This window comes from Apis mellifera, linkage group LG13, assembly GCF_003254395.2.
Source record: "Apis mellifera strain DH4 linkage group LG13, Amel_HAv3.1, whole genome shotgun sequence".
In the NCBI taxonomy this organism is placed as follows: Eukaryota; Metazoa; Arthropoda; class Insecta; order Hymenoptera; family Apidae; genus Apis; species Apis mellifera.
Genome location: NC_037650.1, coordinates 2,195,241 through 2,221,597, shown reverse-complemented (window position 1 = coordinate 2,221,597; position 26,357 = coordinate 2,195,241). Strand labels below are relative to the sequence as shown.

The window sequence follows — 26,357 nt, the reverse complement described above, 5'->3', positions numbered from 1 at the left end:
GAAGAATATAATAATCATAATCATTTATATCAATTAAATTATAAGTCATTCGAAAGAGTATTGAAATTTACTATGTGAAATAATATTTCGATTCTATCATTTAAAACTGATAATCTAAAGACATTTATGTCACGTTAGAATTAAAACGTATCGTTGAAATTTTAATGATACGTTCATTTTATGTTAATTAATTTTTATAAATAATACAATCAATATTGCCTCGTAATAATTAGATAATAATTATTGAAAAAAAATTAAATTATTAAATCGGATAACCATTTTTCAAAAGCAAAACAGATTTTATATAAATTCTACATGTGAAATAACATAGAATAATTAATTACATGATTCATTTTGTTAATAAATATATACATGTATGTATGTATGTATGTGTGTATATGTGTATCTTTCTCTTTAACAGTATACTGTTCTTGAATGATTTTCAGCATAATGTTATTACGAAATTGTAAAATCTACATCAATGTGCACGCTTTTATCGAATTAAGTACATTCAGAGGGGATTGATTTTGAATGAAACAATGCACTTTATTTCATCTTTTATTGCGACATGTCCGCATTTATAGTATCTACTCCAATCCTATAAAATTTACTATTACAATAGAAATGCGATCTATATTCGTTCGTTCGAGAAATTTATCGACGAATATTTGGATCAATTTTGTTATATTACGATTATTTTATTATATTCATTCGATTTATCTCAAAAGTATAAGAATAGAAGCAAGAACAAATAATAAATGATTTTCATAAAGAGGATATAAACGATACACTATGTTTAACTATTGATTATAATATTATATATATTATATATATTATTATATTATATATATTATTATATTATATTATATTCTACATTATATTTATTTAAACAATAGATATGCAATGGATTGTTTGATATTGAAATGATATTGAAATAATGAAATATATTATATAAAATATCAATAACAATCAAATAAATCAAATAAAATATAATGTATCTATTGTATATATTATCCATGATAAGAGTTATATTACGTGAAAAAAAAAATAACTTCAAAAAATATCGATGCTATTAATTTATATGCGTTTATTTTCAGATATTATTAAACTTTTTCTAGCTACTTTCTCATAAATATATACAGATAATATATATTAAATAAAGTATTACAATAGTGTAATAGTTGATAAAAATAATTTTTAATTATTTTTAATTAATCTAACGTAACTATGGCTACAGAGAGATTTCTTCGATTTCGAATTTTAATTAATAACTTCGTTTCTATTTCGATATGAAGCAAAGCAGTTTTAATAATATTTCGATAATGTCAAATAATTATATAAAAATTTTATATATAGAAAATTTTTAGCGCAAATATAATGATTTTTAAATTATCGTATTTCAAAATCAAAGTATTACTTTGAATCTTTTTTTTACTCCATTACTCTCTTAAGAATATTATTACACTAAAACTTTTCTGTAATTAATTTACACTAGAGATAATTATATTCATATAACTAATTTTCTTTTTATATATATAGACATGTATCAACAAAGTACCAATCCTGTTCAAAATTACTTTCATTCTATGCCTTTCCACTTCTTTTCTAAAAATTTTCAAAAAAACAATTTCTTTAAATTATTAAATTTCAGAAATAGATTCATAGAATTTTCGTTCCTCTTTCACCGTTCATTTTTCATTCGAAATTTCTTTCTTTTCTTTTTTTTTTTTTTTTTTTAATTTCTACCGATTCGCCAAAACCAACTGCTATTGCAAAAGAAGAGAGAAAGAGAGAGAAAGAGGAAGAAGAGACCAAATGAAAAAAGAGAATGGAAAAAGATGGAGAGAGAGAGAGAGAGACAAAGAGAGAAAAGTAAGCTGTTCAACCGTGTATTTTCGATAATTATTCGACAGTCGATTTGCGTGCGGATGCAGCGCAGGGTGATACGCGGAATGGAGGGTGGTTGCAGAGGGTGAGGCCGGTATAGAGGGAGGGGAGGAGGATTTCGAGAGTCGCGTTCAACCATCCGGAAGCTATGAATATATTATTTGACGGGCAGTTTCGGTAGTCTCCGATCGGATGGAGCATCGATCATGGCTGGCGCATCCCTTTGGGCCATTTTCATGCGTCAGAATGCGACACACCTCAATCGAGCGGCTGGCCCGAAATGGGGAAAAAAAAAAAAAAGGAAGGAGAAAAAAAAAGAGAGAGAAGAGAAAAAGTGGCTTTAACCGGCGAAATACTTGTATGAAAAACGCGTGACCTGATTTCTGGCAGCCGGAAAAAAACACCGCGGAGTCCGCAGGATTTGCTTGTTACCGGTCGAGCAAAGTTTCAACGCGTGGGTCAACAGGTAGGGCCAACGCGCCAACCAAGCTTTTGCGACCGGGTAAACAATTTCATCAAAATGAAATTCTATCATTCGAGGAATACTTAAAGGGAATTAGCCATTCGAGTATCATAGGAATTGTATCGTTGTTATTATTATTATTATTTTATCTAAACTTTTATTGCAGATAAATTAATTCAATTATATAAAATAAACTCGTAATTTGTAATAAATTCACGTATGAAATTTTACTAATGATTTTGTTACAAATATTTTGTAGTGATAAGTTGTAAAATTTTGTTAAAGTTTTAATCAAAATTATAATGTTAAAGTATAATTATGTGGAAAGAAAATAATTGAATTAATAAATTTTAATGATTTTCATTTTTAATCATTTTTCTTTTTTTTTTAAGTTGATAGGTAAACTAAAGTATATTATATAGTATGAATTTTATGAAACAAAAAGAAACTTTCATATATACTATATACTTGATGAATAATTTTTCAAAACCAATAATATGAAATTATTTAAAAAAATTCTAGTTTTTAAATTCTAAAATGCTGTGATATAAATGTAAAATATATAAGAATGTTAGATAAATTTGATATGTGATAAATTCAAAAAAAATAATTTTTCTTTTTTATCAAAGAAAGAACAATGAAATATAATAATTAGAAAAAATATTTGTCCAACAGAAATTTTGGAAAAAGATATATACTCATTCATTGTAAGTTCATAAAAGATAAATTTTATTTTCTTAATTATTTATATTACCTATTATTTTATGACATTTCTTTTTATATATTGTGACAATTATTAATTCATCATACTCTACTGATGGAATCTCCTTTCAGAATAATGTAATTGTTTCTTGTAGCTTATTTTCATTTTATAATTTTTAGTTTTTTCAAATTAATTTCTTTTTATAAAATTGTCCATAAACTTTTTATAACGTTTATCTTGAATAAATAAATATTATATAATTAATTATTTTATTGTATTAATTATTTTATAAGTAATTCTATTGCATTCTATTGCAATTGCAATTTATCATGTTGAAATTTTTTAAATTTTTGAAATTTTCAAATCAATTTTTTAAATTAGAAATCAAAAAATATTATAATATGTGAATATATATTTTCGAATTCATATTTTAATATAAAATTCACATTTTAGTTGAAAAATGCACACTACGCATTTAGCTGAAAAATGCAAATCTATATCATACATATAAAATTGTGGATATTTTTCTTTATTTATTATTTATACAAAATCATCGCATCCAATATGTAAGTTATAATTTACAATATTGATTTTACTAAATAAAATATATTTTAAATAAAGATGTATCGAATAAAAATTTTGATATTTTCAAAAATATGTAAATCAATGTAGTACAACGTGGCATGTGTTCTATGTATCTGTTTATATGTTCTATAAATTCTGAAACGTCACTTAAAATTTAATATTTAATATTTTTAATGAAAGTATAATCATATGAATAACTATTGCTTCAAATATCTCTTATATCTCTTTATAAGTCTGCTTTGAATAATTCTGAAACTTAAAGAATATTGAAATTGTATGAAAACAAATTTGTTAAAAAAAATGTAGTATTCGTTTAAAAACATGAAATGTTACTTTAAAATTTCCATCAGTTTTAAAAAAATTAAGTAAATTACTATTATATTATTACCTTCCTGATATTATATAATTTCTCTAAAAAAATCTTTGCATATCTTTAAAAGTAATAAAGATATTCAAAATGATCAAAGTTATTAATTAAATAAAAAAGTAATTAAATGAAAAAGTTATTAATAGATATTAATTAATATCTTGTATAGATATTAACTAACTATAATGAATGAATTGAAAATTAATATGGAACTAGAATTAAATCATTATTTGTTAACTAAACATTATTTTTATTAATTAAATTACTTTTATATGATCAAGATAATTATATATCTGAAACTTTTAATTTCATAATTTTATAATTTTATTTACACGAGATAATACAAATGTCGATACATCTCCATTTTTAAAACAGTTTCAAACTTATTACACAATTATCAAAAAGAAAAATATTATTATTTATCCATTATTAGAATAATGGATAACAAATAATTTAAATTACGTAATATACGTAAATTTAAATAAAGTGTTAATGCGTAACAAAAGGTGGATGGAAAAAATGGAAATTCAGTGGAAGTTGAAGAACAACTTGGTATTTACGTAGTCAATGAGGTAGATACCTTCTGAACGACTTTTTAAATCTTTAATTAACTTCGTCCTCTGACATTTAATTAAGCTTTAAATGGTATTACGTTCAAACTAGCAAGCACGTTCCAAGCGGCTTTCAAATCATCCGCGGAAGTAATCTGAAAAGTTATGGAGAAACATGGAAACTTAATCCTTAAGTTCGTGTCAAATGTTTTTATATGTGCAAATGAAAAATTTTAAAAAGCAACATAACCTAAAAATATTATATCGAAGAAGTTTAAAACTGTCTTTACATTTTATTTTTGAAATCCATAAACTTCATTGAATAATTAATTCAATTTAACGTATCGAATGAAATATTATTTTATATAAACATTTGAATATGAAATAATTATGATAAATTTTAAGATTTTTTTCTTTGTTAATTATTTTTTAACATAACCTATAAATGTTATGAGAAAACTTGAAACTATTTTTATATTTTGTTTTTGAAATAAATAACTTAAGCTTCGTTAAATAATTAATTCAGTTAATCTGATGTTAAACAGAATATCATATTAAAGAATATTATTTTATATAAATATTTATATGTGATGGTACTTTCCTTTGATTATTTTAAGATTCTTTTTCTTTGTTAATTATTTTTAAACATAATTAAAAACGTAATTTATATCAGTTATATTTTTTTTATTTTATTTTTTATCTTCAATATCTTCATTTTCTTCAGATTTCTTTCTTTCTAGATTATTCTTAAATATAATTACATAATTCTAATTATGTTTTATCTTGTTCCATTGCCATTTATTTTTGTTTTATTAGTGAACTATTATATTTATTCAATTAATGATTGAAAAGTATCAATATAATAGATAAAAATTATTTATTTTACATATGTTATATATTTATTAGTAATACAATTATTAAGTTCAATTATAATATTTATTATAGAGAAAAGTATATTATTTTAAAATAACATAAAAATAATTATGCAGGATAATAAAATAAGATTTTAATAATGACAAATATAATCAAAAATAAATTAACGATAGCAAAATTTATTGGAAAATTATTAGTCGCGATACTAATGTATGCTGATATAGATTCAATACTTGTTTATTATACAAGTATTTTCAGTATATTTGTATAATATTTCCATACAAATTCCATTTCATTGACATTCGAATAATGACATATTTGTTCATTGACATTTACATCATATTTTATATGAAAATATTGATTACCAATTTTTTAATTGTATTTATTAAATATTCTTCTCATTGAAAAAAATTAATCGTTAAAAATTGTAATTAAAAATATTATCAATTGTTATTTTTTTATCAAAATTTAATTATAATTTTGTTTGATACACATGAATGCTTATCATGTTAATTAAATATTATTATCGATTAAATCGATTAAATGTTGGTGTTAGATCTGAGATTATATTCAAATATCAATTTCATGTCCAAGAGAATTTTAATAGTAATTGATGATCAAATATTTACTTTAGTTATATTTCCTGTGATATTATATCTATAGAATAAATAAAAAATTTAATTGTTTATCATAATTGCATCAAATCTCATTCATTAAATTATACTATTAAATATTTTAAAAATTTTTATGATTAGAAAAAATTATTGAAGAATATATAAACCAATATATAACCAATTTGTAATAATAAAATAATAATAAAATAAATCAAATAAGAAGGATTATTCTATGTTTTATTTATCTTTACTTAGATATTTGAAATTTTTTTAAAAATTCTCATTTAAACAGATAAAATATGTATTATAATTATCATTTTCCTATAAAGAAAATTTATATTTTATTTTTCATTAACAAAATCCATGTTGTTCACATTAGAAAATTTAATGAAAATGATATAAATTATTGAAATAAAAAAAAACGATTGAATTACCTAGGATTTTTTTTTTGCAATTAGAAAAATAAAAATAAAAATAATAAAGTGAAAATTCCATAGATCTAAAAGCTTTATAAAATTAACAATACAAATTTGATGCAAATTTAAGTAATTATAAGATAAATCATTAATTATCTGAATTAATTAAGAAACAAATCAAATAAGAAATTTTCGAATGACCAATCAAGAAGAGCCAAATTTGAGAATATAAAATAACTAGATATTATATAATTTTAAAATATAAATATTTATTATAAACATAGAAATGAATTACAAAAATAAATTAATCATTTTATCATACATATACATTGTTAGCTAATTTAAATATATAGATACATTATTTATTCTATATTCGAATAATGGATCATTTGGATAACTGAATAATCGATATTTAGAATTAAATTAAATAAGATTAAGTTTGCTTAAATTAAATTAGGTTAAATTAAGCACTTATTTAAGTTATTATAAAATATAATTTAATTTTAAATTTTAATATTAATAGTTTCATTGAAAATAATTAATCAAAATTTGATTTTATAAATATATTACAGTATTAATAATATCTATAATTAAAATATTTAATTTATTGTTGTTAATTAATTTCTTGATTTATATCTTAAAATCTTATGTTTATATTTGCAATTTTTAATGTAATCTTATTTTTAATATTAAAATTTTTTAATTTTCAATGATAAATTTCTTTCTTTTAATATACATAATTTTTTTAAAAATATCCAAAAATTTTACGTATTTTTTTATATTATATATCGAATTTTAAATCTATATGAGAAAAACACTCGAATTCAATTTTTAAGGATAGTTTATCACAATATATAATTTACTTTTTCATTCAACAAAACAATACGAAATGTTATTCAAGTTACGATCAATCGTTAAACTTTAAATTGGCATGCAACAAATATTATTTAACACTATATTTAGTCGCTTAATTCTGAATTATTTTACACATTTCTGACACCAATCATGTAACGATAATCGTGTAACAACATAATATAATTGGAATAATATTTAAATATCGCGATTATTTTCTACATAAATAATATTGAATAACGTTTGAATATTTTAATATCATTCAATTTTTTTTTTTTCAAAATCATCCTATTGATTGAGCTTTAACCAATAACCAATGGATATAATGCAAGCTGTTTTGCAGATCGAAGGAACACGTTTCTATCGGACGAAACGCATTCCCTAGGCGGTACAGTTCATCCAGATATCACGATAGGAGGTCCCGCTCGTTGTAATCGGGTAGAAAACTCAATCGCGATCTGACTTTCGCATCAGTAGTTCCACTCATTGTTATTGATTCGATTTTGAATAGGTGGTTACGGATAAAGAGAAAAGATTTGATTTTTCGGTGCACCGCGGGCAAACAACAATCCTGTGAGACAGATTACCCATTTCAAAAAAAATTCCTTTTTGATAGTGATATTCGTACATTCTTCTATTTTTTTTTTTTTTTTTTTTTTTATATAAAACAAAATAATTATATCGTATGCACGGTGTTTCAATGCTTTAACTTAGAAATTATTTAAATTTAACTTGGATTATCTTGATGTATCTGGAAATTAAACTTTGTCGAAATAAATGTTTTGATATTTTTGATGAAATATCAAAAATCGAAGAATGTCCTCGGTGGATATTGATTTTTGATAAATACAAAAAAAAAAAAACTGCAAAAAATGGAACGAAATGTAAAAAATGGCTTTGAACACTGATAATGATATATGTATACATGAAAGCGTTTGCGAAAGAAAAGATTATATAGAAAATTTGTCATCTTTGTTTTCATCATTTCTTGAGAAAGATCATAACGCAACTATATGCGTCAATCACTATAGAATAAGAAATTTCCATAATATGTTCACGTCATCTCCATTGAACACGTTAAACAAAAATTTTAGAAAAATATATATTTAAAGTTGTCTTGACATTGTGCCAAGATCATAAAGTTATCCTACGATTAACTTTTCTTTTTAATAGAAATTTATGATTAATTTAGTAAGAAATAAATACTTTTTATTCTTATCGATTTTTTCAACTTGATCTTCTGATTTTAAGATTTTAAGATATTTGATTTGAGCATTAATCTTTATGGTTAAACAGATTAAAAGTATATTTTTCTTAGATTGTTTTGAATATCATTAAAATATATAAATTAATGATTAAAATTAATGGCTAAAAAGTATTATCTTTTTACATTTTATTATCTTTTAACATAGTCTTCTAATATTTATCAGAAATTAAGTATTATCCAATAAATGCTTAAAATTAAATTTCTTCTGCGTATACAAATCATGTAAATTATCAATAAATTCAATAGATATAATAACAAATCAAATTTTAATTAAGCATTATATATAATATACCATTTCTTGTAATTAAAAAATATTATTACTAAATTTCTTTTTGTCTTTTGATATAAATAGTATAAACAGAATAACTATAAATAAATGAAGAAAAGTTTTTTCTCTTTTTAAATTTGTTTTTTTTAAATTAGATGAATGACTGAAATTTTATTATTTATTAATAAATTCCAAGTATCTCATATTATTATTTATTCATCATTTTACTTGTTGCCATTACATCACACTCAAATATAATATTCAAATCTCCATTAATATCTGAAATTATGATTAATGCAAAATAAGTTACATTTTTTAGTTTCTTCAAATTAGATAAAGAATTTCATTGAAATACAAAAACTTCCTATTGTGAAAAAAAACATATATATATATACGATACCAATTATTATAAAAAGAGATCATCTTCATTTTGTTCAAACCTTAACCTTATGTCAAAAATTCCATCATTATGATCAAAATCTTGTCTCATATTATCTTATGTTTGTATTTTTATCTCTATTTTAATAGTAGATTAATTAATAAACAAAATAAGCATCGGAGATAAGAGGACACCACAGAATTTTTCTGAACTTTTTACAAAAAACAACATTTTATCTTACAATCTCTAATTACAATTTATATTATTAAATTCTTTACATCAGCAACAATGTTATAAGATTAAAAATATATTGTCATTTAAGAAAAAAGCAAAGTAATTATTTTATCTAAAAAAATATTTTTAATTAAAATAATTTTAAATATTGCAATTTGGCATCGATTGAAAATTGTCCAACTTCTCTTCGAAATATTTTTTTCTCGGATTATGAACATTTTGTATAAAGAGGCTTCATAAATTTCTCAGGCTCTTTGTTAGGGCCTCTTAATTTGGCAATCCTCTACTTGACTTGAATCAAAATTCGAACATGTAAAAGGTTGCCAGAATCGAACCATTCTAAACATAAAACTAGAAATTTGAATTCAACAGAAAGATAGATATAATTATAAAGCATCTGTCTCCTGCAAATTAATGGAAAGACTCTTCGCGTGACCCTGCTTTTCTAGGGCACGTGCTCATAAGTATCGGTATTTCGGGGAACGTTAATACCTCACTATCCAGACGGATAGAGAGAGAACAGAGCGAAACATCCACTCCTGTACATTGTTTGCGGCTTGGAATCAATAAAAGCATAGCTTTAGGCGACGGTGGTCACCATGGCAACCAGAGACCCATCCGTGTACCTTGTTTCTCTCCCTTTCTCTCTCCCTCGTGTTCTCTCTTCGTTTCTCACTTCTCTCTCTCTCTTTCTGTCTGTCTCTCTTTCCTGACTCTTTCTCTCCGTCACATATACACGTGCACGCACCTTCTCCTCCTCGTTCTTCTCTATAATTTCTCTCTCTCTCGCTCTCTCTCTAGTTCTCTCTTTTCGCTTCTCCTCGAACATGTATACGTACCATACTATTCTCCTTCATTCTCTTTTCCCGATTCACGAACATCTACTTCCCTTTCTACTTTCCTTCCTACTTTCAAAACTCGGTCCTCTCTATTTCATCCCCTTTTCCCCGTTTCTCTTCTTTTTTTTTCGTTTTCTTTTTTTTTTTTTTCGAGTTTAATCCTTGCACACGTAACGTCCAATCCTCTGTTTTCTTCACTGTCTCCATTTTCGCGTACTTTTTCCACTCTGTATCTTCCCCCCTTCTCCGGTTTTTCATTTTCCTTTGCTCATCCAACCTTCAATCATTTTTTTTTTTTTCCTTTTTTTTTCTCCTTTCTACTTTCCTTTGAACACTGTTATGCCATATTTTTTTGCTTTCTTATTCCTCCATATATTCAAACGATTCTATATTTCCATTCGTTAAGTCCAGTTTTCGTATCTTTTCCTGATCACTTTTTATCCAAGATCAGTTTATTTTCCACGCGCACATCACATTATTCTATAAGTTTATTTTATAATTATTATATATTATTAATTATTATTACGTTCTATTTATTAGAGAATATTCTTTTATATTTTCTGTACTTTATTTATTTTCTAACCTCTCTTTTTATTATATATATTTGCATTATATAGTTAAGTAGTGATCTAGGAAAATTCTTTTCACTTGCTTCTTATGCAGTCTCTATTATGTTTTTAAAAAACTTGTAAGTATGAACGTAAAAATATATAATTGTAAGTATAATTTCTCACACAATTTTATATCTTAATACACATCAAAATACACATGTTTTATTTAATATTTTTTTATTTTATTATACAGTATATGTAATTGAATACAATTTACAAAATGATCGAATTATTTGTCTTACTTTTGATCTTGTCTTATCTTAAAAAAGATGCAATCACAAAAAATTTATATGAATCAATATATTATTTATAAAAGATACAAATTTTTTTTGTCACTTTTCTCTTGTTTATTTTCAAAAAAAATTCTTATAAGATATATATTTGTACATTTTTTTACTTCTAAAAAGAACGATACAAGTTTTTTAGTTATTTAACATTATAACTTGTTTTTATTTCTTTTGTCTTTTATTTTCTCTTTATCTTTTTTAATTTTCGAACAATTGATTTATTTATTTAATAAATCCTATCACTGTATGTATTTTACAAAAAAAATTTCTTCATCAAAATGTATATTTATCAAAATATATTATTAAAAATGTATCATATACATATATGATTGTTAATTCTTTCGTTGTTTAAAAAGAGTAAGATATTTCTACTCTATGTCATAGATACGATGATGTGAACGAGATATCTCGCCATCATAACGCCATCTATACGATGCTACGATGGACGAGGTATCTCGTGTATTTTTCATTAGTATACGAAATATTTCATCAGAAAGTTTGAAATAAAAAATTGATTTGAAACATTTCGCTATCTATGAAGATTCAGAATCGTGCATAAAAAATACTGCTATTTACAAATTAATTTTATTTTTATATAAAACGCTTGCCAATATGATGTAATAATATATAATAAAACTCTTTGTTTTTTTTTAAAATGAAATATATATAAAAGCAGTCAGTGGAAAAAAATCTCACTTGACATAACAATATATGATTTACAAAAATAATCGACAACAGAAAAAAAAATAAGATATTTTCATATTTAAGCATTTTTAGAAAAAAATAATTTAAAATTTTTAGAAAAATAATTATTTGGCAAAAATATAATATATTTATTATTTATCATTCTTTTATTGAAAGTTTCTTATAAATGAATAATATATATACATATATGATTATATTATAATGATAAAAATTAGATATATATATCTAATGTAATATCGTATATCTGCAATATATATAATTGCAAAAATAATTAATATATATATATATAATTATAAAATTAATAAAGAACATTAATAAAGGAAATATAATAATATTAAAGCAAAAAACTTAAAGTGAAAAATAAATTTTAAAAAAATAATAAATCGACTGACAATCAATCGTTTAAAGATAATTGATTAGATCAAATCTAAAATTAATAGAAAGGACCAAACAGGATAATTTAGATTTTTCGCAAATGAATATTTTTTAAAAAATTTTTTTATGTTATTTAAATATGATTCAAATTGTTTTAATGTTGAGAGGTTAATAAAATTATTCAAATTGATCTTTGTGCAGTTTTAAACGTTTTTTATATCGAACTTTTTGAATCTTAGCAACTCTCTTGATACGTAAATTTTTTGAATTGATTTCGTTTAACTCGATACTTAAATTTAAATTTTAAAGAATTAAAAAAAAAAAAAGGTAAAGAATAACATTTCACAAATATACGAAATACTCCATCGTATAATTTGCACATGCAAATTAATGACAGCAAAATTTCACAATTATCTAGAAGGATACAAAAAATTGAATTATTTAATGAATAAAATTTTATTAATAAATATTATTCGTGAAAATAATTATTGTAATTATTTCATTACACGATATTACATATTATAGAATGTCTTTTCAAAATGATAAAAGAATATTACCATTTAAATTTAAATTCTCAAAGCTCTTGATTTTGCATGTCTCTCGAAATGGTCAAACCGATTTCTTTTGTTTTACACGCACACACGCAATGTCATTTGCAACAAATGCTTTTAATGAAGTTATTTTGCTTGTTACGATTATTATACGTGATATCATTTCATTTCGAAGGAACGAAATACATACACGGCAGATTGTCAATTCATATAATTTTTATTCGAGTTAATTAGTTAATTACGATACAAATATGAATATATATAGGATGTTTCGTTTAACTGGACACGGTCGAACATTTTACAAAATTATTTTAAAATTATCAAAAAATTGTTTTAACAAATATTATTTAGATCGAATAGTAAAAGAGATTTCAAGATCAATTACATTTCTTTAAATGGAATCATATATCTAATTTTGAACGTATAAAAAAATTTGATCTTAAAAAATTCGTTTATGAAAATATTAATCTATTTATGTTCGGTTTATAGAAATATTTTTTTCATTCCAATTTAAAAATTCAAAAATTGAGAGATAATAATTGCTTATAATTGTTTGATGAGTAGGATATAAAAAACTTAGACATTTTTTTCATTATATCGTATCATATGTATTATAAATCTGCATATTAATTTACATATATCGAAAATATTGTTAATAAAAATGTCAAAACTGCGAGAATATATAAGAAATCGATAAAGTTTCATTTTTGATGCATTTTGCAGAAAATTGTGCAAAAAAAAAATCAAAAGTTTTCATTTTTTCATTTATTTATTTATGTTATCATTTATTTACCAAAAATTCTTTTCTCCTGTAGGCAAATATTATATCTATATATATTCATCACTTTAATTATAGAAATAACTGTAATGTTTGCATTTGTTTATTTATTATATTTTGAAAAATATCTTTATTAAATATAATAATATAAAGAAATAAATGTAAAAATGTAATAAATAAATAAAAAAATGAAAATTTGTTTGTTTATATTTTCAAAATGAAACAGAAGAGTTAATCTAAAATAAAGAATTTTTTTTTTAATTTATCGACTTTATCTATTTACTCTTCTTTTTTATAAAATTTTTGATTATTGAACTGATAATTATATATAATTTTTATTTTTAAATAATAAAAACAATAATTTTTTTAATCTTTTAATTTTCAATATATATTATATTACAAAATACAATAAATTTATCTATTATTTTTTTGCTTCTGCGTACAATAAATAAACAAAATAAATTTTTTTAATAATTATTGCATTTTTTTCAACTCGATATAGAAAAATTCAAATATTTTTTTGAATAAAAGTGAATAGTTTGACGATGAAATATCAACATTTTTGTTATTGGAAATTTAATAGAATCATCAGTAAAAAAAAACGAATAAGGAAAGCCTATATTCATTTTCAGCCAATTTTTTATCTTGATGGATTTCGGCGTATCTGACAATTTTAGGAAAAAATGAACTATCATAGAAAACCAGAATATAATGCAATTTATATAGCAAAGTGCATCTAACTCAATGTAAAAAGTGCTGAATTATTTAAAAATATTTGTCCAAATTAAATTTCATTTTTTACATTAATTTATTTTTAAAATATCATTTTTAAATTAAATTTAAATCCTAACTTGAAAATGAAATAATAAAATAATAAAAATAAAGAATAAAGAACAAATAAGAATTTCTTTTCTTTTTTTTTTTACTTGATAAAAGTATATCCATAAATATTAAATTATAGTAATTTAATAGGAAATTTAAATTAAGTATCTAAATCGCATTTATTTTATAAAAATAAACAATAAAAAGACGTAAAAAAAAAATAATTTATTGCATTCATATTTTATTAAAAGATAGAATATATAATAAAAAAAACATCTATATTTATATATAATCAAAATATAAATAATGTATAAAATTATTTTTGGAATAATATAAAGTAAATTAATCTAATATATATTTTGTTTATAAAAATATGATATTTTTTTAAACTGTATAAAAATTCACTTTCTAATTCAATTATTTCATTTTAAAATAAATTTTAACATAAGATTTATATTTCGAGTTTATTCAATTCATATGTCTATTTAAAATTAAAATAAAATATTTCAGTTTTACTTAATTCGTTTATCTAACAAAATGAAGTTTTAGAAAAAATATTTAAAACATAATTTTAATCATTTTTAATCAAAAAATATTATATTATTAATTATTATATTAAATATCAATGCTGTTTATAAATATAATACTAAATACAAATAATTTTATATACTTTTTAAAGTTTATAATTCTAATAATAATTAAACATATTTACTTCATCTGTACTATTAAGTAATTTTATATGTATTTATCATAAAAACAATTTCTTAAAAAAATTTATAAACATTTATATTCATATTATTTGTAAAATATTTACATAAAATATTCTATTAAATTTTTGTAAATGAAATGATTCTTAATTTTGAAATTGAAAATAATTATTTAACTTCATTTTTTTTCTATCTTTATTAATATAAATTTTTTACAAAAAAAAAATTGTTTATTCTTTTAACATGATTTTATAAAGATCCATTACTAAATATTTTTATTCGAATTTGATATTGAAATATACATTTTTTTTCTTTTTACAATAAAACAATAATAATAAAATTATCCAAATTTTATATATATATTTATTTAACTTTAAACATATAGTTAAGTACACACATAATAATAAATATTACTTAATTGTATATTTAAACTATTGTATTTTAAATAATTTTATATATTTATAAAATCGGTCATTTCATGTTATGTAACAATCTAAATGATTTAATGATCTCTAAAAAATCAGTTATTTGCATTGTTTTCTCTGAATATATTTCAAGATATAGATTTATTTCAAGATATAGTTGTAATTAATATTTTTTCGATTTTCAAAATATACAAATGAATCAATTTCTTTAAAATTCAAAAGCAAAATATCCCGCTTTATGAACGAACAGTATAACGAGCAACTCTTCAAATACGCAAACTCCATGAAGAACGTCGATAAATGTCACGCGCGTTACAGAAGAGAAAATCCAGTTGAAAACATTATTGAAAAGATCGACCAAAAAAAATCGAACGGAAGTTCGACTTATATTACAAGATAAATAATTCAACAGTCGATCGTTAAATCCAGGTAAATGATACAATTTATTAATTTCTTTATATGTATCAAATTCGCACAATTCAAGTTGACTAAAAAACATCGGTACCAATCTCGAATTAAGGTTAGGTTAGAATAACCTAATCTGGAGCAAAATAGGTTCTAATTTCTTCGATTCGAGAATATGTTTCGAGATATCTATGAATATTGAACTTTGAGAGATAGAGGGCGGGTTATTTGAAAATTTATTCGCAAAATATACGTTCATTTCTTTTTAGATAAATATAATGATTAAATATATAAAAATATTTAATAATCGAAAGAATAATAATTTTATTCTTCTAATGACTAAATTTTTAAAAAATAATTCTAAATAAATAATTATAAGTAAAATTTTTTTATTTATAAATTTTTATTAGATTTTATTATATTAAAAATATTTTTAACAAATGTCAAAATAAAAGAAATGTCAAAACATTATTACATTATTATATTATATTATTTTTCACATTTAAATGTAAATTAATCTTTCATTCTTTATTTTTTTCGCTTTAATATAAACAATTCACATTATTTAATATATTGATTTTCATTTTTTTTCAATATGAGAATATTTAAATCTTGATAAACAAATGAAAAATATTTTTTATATGGATTATTTTATATAATACATATATTATTCTACAATAACTTGAACAAGTTTTTTTTTTTTAATCTATAAAACTTGCTTTGAGAGATACAAATTGCTTTTATATGATAACAAAGCCAAATTTAATATTCCAGTTAAAGTATATTCTTTATGAATGTAAATAAAAGAAAAATATATATAAATTGGAAAATTATGGAAAAATATAATAATAAAAATATATATTGTTATCGCAATAAATTATGATAAGAGACAGAAATAAATTGACAATGTAATTAACTATTAATATCAAATATATTCAATATTTAAAAATATTTATCAATCCTGTCAATATAAATTGAATTTATTATTTTGTAAAAGTCATTTTAATTTTATTTCATTTCAATGAATCAATCATCAATATTTCATATCACCAGGTACACCATATTAATTTTTGTTTGATTTATTTTTTTTTTTAAAGCAAAAATTTAATTACAATGAAATTGAATAATTTTATTTGTTATTAATCAAATATGGTTTCCGTCCAATTCGTACATTTTTTTCATTCTTTTTTAAGAAGATTCTAAAAGATTTATATTTATAAAATATTTATAATTAATAATCCTTGATTTATATTTAAATTATTCAAAAATCAAACTAATTAACTCTGTTTTAAAAATTTTTTAATAATATAATTTTAGCATTAAATGTAGAATCAATAAATTAACTATTTATGAATTAAATAAAATACAATGAAATTTGATTTCTGTATTATTCATTCAATTAAAAATTCAATAATTAAGATTGCATATTAAAATTTAAACGATATTGCATTCTTTAAAAAACAATTATTGCAAGTAATTATTCAATTTATTATTTATTTCCTATCTTAGAATTATGATTATCAATAATAACTAATAATTCGATATATTGATGATATCATTAAAATATCAAGATATTTATAATAGATAAAATTTAATTTTGTTATTATTAGAGATATTAATTTTTTGATATATTCAAAATATTGTTAAGATAGTCACGAGTAGAAATAGCTAAAGTAAACAGCAATATAATTTTTTAATAAAGCTTATTTTTATTGAAACTTATCAACAAGTAAGTAATGACATAAATAATATTTTTAAGTATTTTAATAATAATTTTGAATAAGAAAAAATATTTTGGTCATTTATATCTCACCATCTATTTACAATGTCTCAATAATATTATCAAAATATATTATCAAAAATTATTAATAAATTATCTATAATATATCGATAATTATCATTATCTCAAACATATTTACATATATCAGAGAATCGTTCGCAAAAAATATCGCAAGTTAATAGAAACACATCTTTATTAAACATTAAGTCAATGATGAAAATTGAATTAATATTGTTTTTTTTTATCCATTAATGAATACAATAATATTAATGAATACAATAGTATTTGAATACATATATTACATATATATATCTCGATTGAGATTTTTGATTCAAGCGATATTCCGGGGAAAAAAATCTAGGTCCCCTGTAAGGCGACACAGGTACATATGGGCTCTTTCAGTGAATGGACCAAATGATATAAATTATTTATAGATTTCGACACCAAAGTGAGGAGGGGGAATCGAGGGTGTTCTGTTCCAACTGGGGTGTGTACCCCGGGGGGGGTCCACTTGCATCGAAAGCCCCTTGAGGCCCCCTCAACATATGCATTTTCACTCGACCACCGTAAGCCTATATAAAATTGATTCCTAAGTACCCTGGATTCCTGTCAATCTCGCGTGTCTTTTAACACCTATCTTCATTTGTTCTTTACACAAATATTCACGAGTGTTCGATTTGAGTGTAAACATGACTAAAAATGATACTTTTGTTTGCTCTTCCCTTACTATCACTTTTACTTATTTGAAAAAAATTATTTCAAGATCTTCATTCGTTAGATTTCATTAAGATATCAAAACATTTTTCTTAACTAATTTTTTAAATTATTAAATATTATGCATATAATAAGTAATATGTATATATTTTTTTATATTAGATTGATCTTTATATTAATTTTTAAATTTTGATAAAGAAAATATTTAATTATCATATTATTTGTCTTTTCTTAACATTATTTATTTTATTTATTTTTTCAAATTTATTACATATTTATTACGATATTAAATTTAGTTCAAAAAATATAATTCAACATATAAAAAATACTTATAAAATACATACAAACATATATATGTATATATATATATATGTACATATAAACTATACAAGTATTTTTTTTTTGAAATTTTTTTTTTATAACTTATTTTTATAAGAATTAATTTATTTATCTTTCTAACAGAAAATTAAAAAGTACTAAATTTTAAAATAATAATTTATTATATAAAATATATTAAATATATTGTAAAATATAATAAAATATATATTGTAAAGTAAGAAAAATATTTTTATAAGTGAAATATAAAATTATTTATTCAGGTAATGATTTTAATTATTTAATTATAATCTTTATTCTTGTTTGATTTAATTAAAATAATATTTGTTTGTTAATAATTAATATTATTGTCTTGTTTTAATTTAAATTGATAGAAAAAAAAATTAATTCTACTATAAATATTTATATATATATAATTGTTACTAATTATAAAAAAATAATTATAGAAAATAATTAATGAATACATTTTAAAATCAATTTTTTATATGTAAAATGAATTTTTATACGTTATATTGTTTTATATTATTTTTAAATTTTTATAATGTTTAATATTGCATATAAGTTTTTTTATACCAAATTAAATGCAAATAAAAAATTTGAATTTTTTTCAACGGGATATTCAAGTATATTTTGTTTATTAATAATAGCAAATTTATATGACTTTAAATACAAAATTGATATTATAAGAAAGGAATATTTGAAAATTAATATGTTAATATGTCTTCAATATTGAAATAGAAAAAAAAATATATGGAATGTTTTTTATAATTTGAAAAAAAAACATTCATATTTTCTATTAAATCTTTCATAATTAAATTTCTTTTTTACTAAGAAACTTATCTTATTACCGATAGAAACTTATTAGAAACTTATTAAATTTACGATAAATATCGTAAATTTTTTATTCTTAATCAATATTATAATTAGCTCACTTGAATTATTAAATTTATTAAATATAAGAATTAATATCGAATAATCATCACTTTTAATGCAATGTTCTTTAAAATGAAAAATAACTCTCTATTACAATTCTCAAGAATTTTTTTTTCAAATGTGAATAGTAATAGTTGAAAAAAATTAAATTTAAAACAAAAATTATTATAATTAAATTATAATTTCTTAGAAACTAAATGTACTAAGAAAAAAGAAGAGATATCACTTTACAGATTATCAGTACACGTTTCATAGGGTTTTAAATGATTGCAAAGTTCTTGACGAGTGATGTGTAGCAAATTTGAAGACGGGCCCAGAGCATCGTGCACTGCGCCCCCCGGGGTCCAATCTAAATCAATGGGCTTGTGGGTAATCGCATAATAATTACTAGGACCCCCTCTACCGTCCATCTGTCGCTAGCCAAGGGGTGTTCAACCCCTACAAGTGACAGTGGACAATGCTAGGGCAACGTAGACGATCACCGTGTCTCAGCAGGTCCTATTGTTATTGAGCATTGTAAGAAATATCACAAAATGTCATCCAGTTTTTTGCATTTTTTTATTTTTCGATTTATATGTATATAATATTCGTGTAATATTTTTTTCTATTTATTATTATTTATTATATATATCTCATATTATTTAACAGTTTGACATTTATTAACTATATACATGCATATTATTTATTTATTTTTATTATAATAAATAATCAATTAATTTAATAAATTTATTTCTTAATAATAAAATTTTTAATTATAAAAATAAAATCTTCATCTTTGAACTACCTTGATGAAAATTTTACAAATGAAAATGATATTTTATTTTCGTTTTGAATTTTTTTTTTCGTTAAATATTTTTGAATTAATTGAATTAATAATATTTTTCAATTTTAATAAATTTCAAAAATATGTCAAAATTAATAGATAATGTAAGATAATTATATATATATATGTTATTTATTAATTATTAAATTGTTTCAGACAAATGATAACTACAATTATGATTGGTTTATGCATCGGATTTTCGACTGGTTTACGTGGACCACATCATCCGCGAAGCGCAGTTTCTCATCATCATTACGCTCCACAGAAAGATGTAAAAATAACGCAAGATACAGAATTACTACAGGATGCTACGTTAGTTAATATTTAAATTATTACTTGAGTACTATTTTAATTAAATATATATTTATTTCACTTTATTATTTGTTGTTCATAATTTTATAATTTTATTTTATGACAAAAAAGAAGGATCATTAAATATAGTTTAAATAGATTTAAATTCCTTGAAAAGTTTGTTTCTTATGATTTCTTTTTTTTTTTTTTTGAATTAATTAAATTTTATTCATTAATAACAATTGAAGAAAAGTAAATTTAAAAAAAAATTATTTTAATTAAATTATAATATATTTTTTAGAGATTAAATATATAAGATATTTGAATTCTGTAATGAACAAAAAAATAATTTTAATTTAATATTAAAAATATATAAATTTTAATATATACAATTCTGAGAATAATATCCCAGATTATTACTTATATGATTTTTTGATTTATGTATTTTTATTAAATATTAGTATTGAACACTCTTTTATTAAGTTCTATTCAATATTTGTGTAATCATGAACTTTCGTAACTCTTTTAGTAAAATAGTAAATATAAAGAAATGTAAAGAATAAAATAATAATATTTTATTCTGCATATAATAAAAGAATATGACAATAAATTTATTGTTTTTTGATGATATTTAATTTAATATTCAGACACTTTTTCTTATATCTATGAATATTAAATAAAATAACAAAATATTTAATTAAAAACTCTGATTTTTATATTAAAAAATACTTTTCTATTTAAAATTCTAAATAATATAAAATTTTAGTTTTCTTAAATAAAAAATTTGTTTCTCATGTATATATTGTAATATTTAGTAAATTATTATACTATAATATTTAATATTATTGTTTTTTATTATTATTTATATATATTTATTAGATATTATAAAAAAAATTATAAATATAATATTCATTAATCATAATTTTCTGTAATGATTTTTTGAATATTTATGTGCACATAACATAGAAATAATTTTTTATTTGTATTCATTAGATTTGTATTTATCATTAGTTTTTTATTTATTCCATTGTTATAGAATTCTTTATTTCCTTTGATAAAATATTCATATTTTTTCTCAATTTAATTCCTTGTTTATTTTATTATTAAATATCCTTCATGTTTTTCAAATTTAATTTAACTGCATTGGATTTCTTTTTTAAAAAAAATTTTTACAAAAATAAGAATAAATTACTAACTTCCCATCTAAAAAGTCTTTATTGTAGATATTTTCATCTGGCTCTTGTACAAAATGTAATGCCTAAAGCTGTATCCTCGTTGAAACAACGATGAAGATCTTTTTGCTATATGTTATTATTACTTTTATTTTTAAAAAATATGCAACAAATACTAAATTGTGAAAATATTTTGTCCATACTAAAATCTAACATAATATAAAAAACATAAATTTTGATTTTAAAATTATGTTCATTACTAGAGTTATTCATATGTAAGCAAATAATTCTAGGTTGTGAATGATAACTTGCTCTTTATAATTATAGCAATATTTATTATTATCAATGGTAAAAAAAAAATGAAGTTAAATCAATGATGATTTATTACTAAATTAATAATATTCGAAATTTTTGACATTTATTAAATTTTCATATTTTTTATAACTTTTTGGTTAAATTAATAATTATTGTTCAATGATAGTATTTCAAAAATTTTAAATAATCATATATCAATATTCAGAAATAAGTGAAAATTTGTCACTATATCTATGAATTGAGATACAATGTAAATTATTATAAAATAATATTTATAATTCTATATAATTCTTAAGTAATATACTATGGAATCATTTATAGAAACAAATTTAAGAACAGTAAGTATTCAAAATTAAAAATACGTTTGTAAAAATTTTTACAAATTGAATGGAATAATATTAAGTATGAAATAATGAAAAAATCGATAGCAAGAATCAATCATCAAAATTAATAAAAACAATTAAAAACATTTGAATATATTGAAAAAAAATGAATTATATTTATTATTAATTATATTATATATTATATATATTAATACATTATATTATTATATATATTGATATATTAAATACATTATTAGTAAAATATATTTTTTAATTTGACATTTTTGTATTTGATCAATTTTTTTGGATCAACCCTGCAAGGATGTATGACGAATATATTAACACTTTGTATAAATCGCATTATGATGGTAATATCTTGTAAATCAAGCAACAAAATGCCTAAGATTATATAAGTATTTGTTTTTATTGTTTATTTTTATTATTTATTGTTTATTCAAATATTGTTTCTTCATATTTTACTTCAATAAAAATATGTCCTTGTTGCTTTAATGAAGATACAGCTTATATATTTTATAAAACACATTTAATAAATTTCCAAATTCTTAATATATAATTAAAGAAAATTTTTATATGAAAATAAGTAAAAAATTTGATATTTTTTAAATTTGAAAAATTATTTAAAAAAAATAATTTTGAAAATTTATTAAGTATGCATATAATTACTAAAATATTATAATTTTTGCTTATTATCATCTTATAATCAAATATCTAAAAACGCATCAAAAGTTATCAATTATGCGATTAAAATATGCATGAAATATATTATATTTATCATTAATTATTTAGTATCAGTATAATTTGCATTATTCATACTTTTTATTTGATCTATAATGCTACAGAAATTCGAAATATAAAAACGAAATTCCAGCCACTTAAAAGAAGACATAGGGTCAATGGCGGACCAATTGGACTTTTCAAATATGACTGAACAGGAGATAGAATTCCACTATTTTAAGTACGTTCATATTAATAAATTATAAATAATATCTTTATTTTTCATTATATGTTATAAATTTTTTAAAAATAGTATATCTGATATCTTATGATAAGAAAATTTTTTGTATTTTAAATATTGAATAATAAGTTCAATTTTAAACAACTATTGATGTTGTATAAAATTTATAATATTTATATAATCAAAAATGTATGTTTTATTTTTTCTATTAAATATAATAATTTTTTATCTCATGAAAACTTTTTATCTTATCAAAGAATTCATATACACATATATATATATATATATATATATATATATATATATATATATAAATCATTAAAAAGTATTTATGAAAAAAAAGTAATTACACATTATAAAAATTATTGACTGAATATATTGATTGAATAAAGCAATGTTAATAACCATATATTATAAATTATAAATCAATATATATATTATTATAAATATATATATTATTATAATATATATATTATAAATCAATTTCAATTGCTATATTAATCGTAGAGTTCACGATATCGACAATAATGCCAAATTGGACGGATTAGAAATTCTTTACGCGATTCAACATACATTTCACGAAAACAGACTTGCCAATGCTGAACGTGAAAATTCAAACGAAAACATGAAAACTATGGATTATGAAGATGATTTGCCCTGGATCGTAGGTATGTAAATTAATTGTATACAATAAATTATATATAATTTTTTCAATAACCAATTAAAAAATAAAAAAAAAGAAAATTTTCATTCATCGTATATTTATATACAAAATTATTTTCAAATTAAAATAAAATTAAAATAATATAATTTAATTTGAATATTTAATATTATCTATTTCGATATGTATTTCTTTTTATATTCCATTTTTAAATAAAATATTCTTGATATTCTTTAAATTTATTAATATGTAAATAAATATTCAATATTACTTTTTTTTAACATTAAATTATAAAGATAATTCAGATTCTTAAAATTCAGATTTATCTATTACACAATTCCATCTATTATAATATTAAAGTATTATTGTAGTATATATTAAAATATAGTATATATTATATACATATAGTATACATTATATATTAAATATTATAGTATATATTAATATATATTATAATATAATAATACTATAATATAATATTTTTCTTTTTTATTACATCTAAAAATTTAGGTTTATATGTTTAAAGATTTATGTTTTACATATTGCTGGATATTTATTAAACGTAATTATTCTCTTTAATTTTTTCAAAATAATTTCAATAAATAAAATATATTGCAAAATTCTGTGTAATACATAAATTTTGTAAGTATTCTAAAAAATTTTATAAATATTTGTTTCTTTCTCTCTATAGTAAATATAAAAATTATTTTAAATTTTTTAACAAAATTTTTTAAACAAAATTTTTATTTGTTTGTATATCTAAAATTATTATGATATCTAAACAAAATTAATTATGTAAATATTGTAAAAATAATATATAATTAAATTTTATTTTTTTAAATAGAAAAAAAGAAAAATAGTATTTTAAATGTATGAAATTCTAATATTTTTTGATTACAACAAAAATTTTTTAATTTACATTTAAATGCGATTAAAAAAAAATCTTATATGAAAAATTGTTGTATGTAATAATCCTAAAGTAACATAAAATATAATACATAATATTATACATTTATAAACATTATAATACATTTTTTTAAGATATTTTCCATTTAGTATCTTTTAAATTATTTTTTTTTTTTAAATATTATAAAATAATTTGTATCTTTTAGCAAATATACTTTAGATAATATATGAAAATAAATAAAATATCAAAACAATTATTAAATTTTATTAAATAATTTCAATTAAACATTTGTAATTAAATTAAAATTTATGTAGATATAAATATAATATAGAATAAAAAGTAATATTTGTTTCTGTTATGAAGAACTTGTGGATAGAGTACTCAGAGAAGATGACGTGGATCATGATGGATACATTGGATATATCGAATATGTTCTTGGAAGACAAAGAGACCACATTGCTCAAGCAAAACGAAATAACAAATCGGACAAATAAAAATATATTTAATTCAAAAAATTCTTAATAAATAAAATGTATTGCAAAATTCTGTATAACACATAAATTTATGTTTAAAATTTATGTGAAACAAATTTTTTTTTAAATTCAATTTATTTATAATAATTGTCTTCTATTAAAATGTACAAAAACTAAAAATTTTAATACAAGCAATTTTTATGTGATAGAGCAAGTTATTTATTTTATTCGTTTTTTTTTTTTTTTTTTTTGATGAGAAAATATTATTATCTAAGTAATTGTATACTCAGCTTTTTTTAAAAAAAGTTTATCTTCTAAATAAATTTTTAAAAATAATTACATTCCAAATCAGATAAAAATTACAATAACTTATGTGATAAATATTATAATATTGTATTTATATATAATATATTATATATTTTAAATTAGTGCAATTATTTGTAAATTTAAGATCATTATTTGTGATCTATTATTTTATTATTAAAAACAAAAAACATTGTAAGTCAATTTTGTTCAAAATAATTTTTTCAAAATATCAAAAAATTGTGCCTTGGATATTTTATTCTATATTCAAATAATTCAATCTACATCCAAAGTTTTATGAAAATTAATTTTTGCTTTCATACAATATTTTTAAATGATAATATTATTATAAAAGAAAGAATAATATAAATATTTTTAACTATATA

General features: G+C 20.2%; 2 protein-coding genes across 4 annotated transcripts in view; one reads left to right on the top strand and one right to left on the bottom strand.

Moving 5' to 3' along the window:
* LOC411568 (ribosomal oxygenase 1) overlaps positions 1–26,357 on the bottom strand; it is a 41,990-nt gene that overhangs the window by 12,271 nt on the left and 3,362 nt on the right. The gene's annotated exons all lie outside the window — the stretch shown is intronic.
* LOC100579055 (multiple coagulation factor deficiency protein 2 homolog) lies at positions 15,832–25,756 on the top strand. 3 transcript variants are annotated; one of them, XM_026444713.1, is made up of 6 exons: positions 15,832–15,988; positions 19,983–20,243; positions 20,707–20,862; positions 23,541–23,627; positions 24,135–24,295; positions 25,559–25,756. In XM_026444713.1, the coding sequence occupies exons 3-6, from the start codon at positions 20,711–20,713 to the stop codon at positions 25,687–25,689; spliced, it is 531 nt and encodes a 176-aa protein (XP_026300498.1). In that variant the 5' UTR covers positions 15,832–15,988; positions 19,983–20,243; positions 20,707–20,710; the 3' UTR covers positions 25,690–25,756. The 3 variants fall into 3 exon arrangements, with proteins under 3 accessions (XP_026300498.1, XP_026300497.1, XP_003251801.1); XM_026444712.1 differs by having other exon boundaries at positions 19,961–20,243; XM_003251753.4 differs by lacking the exon at positions 19,983–20,243 and having other exon boundaries at positions 15,834–15,988; positions 25,559–25,755.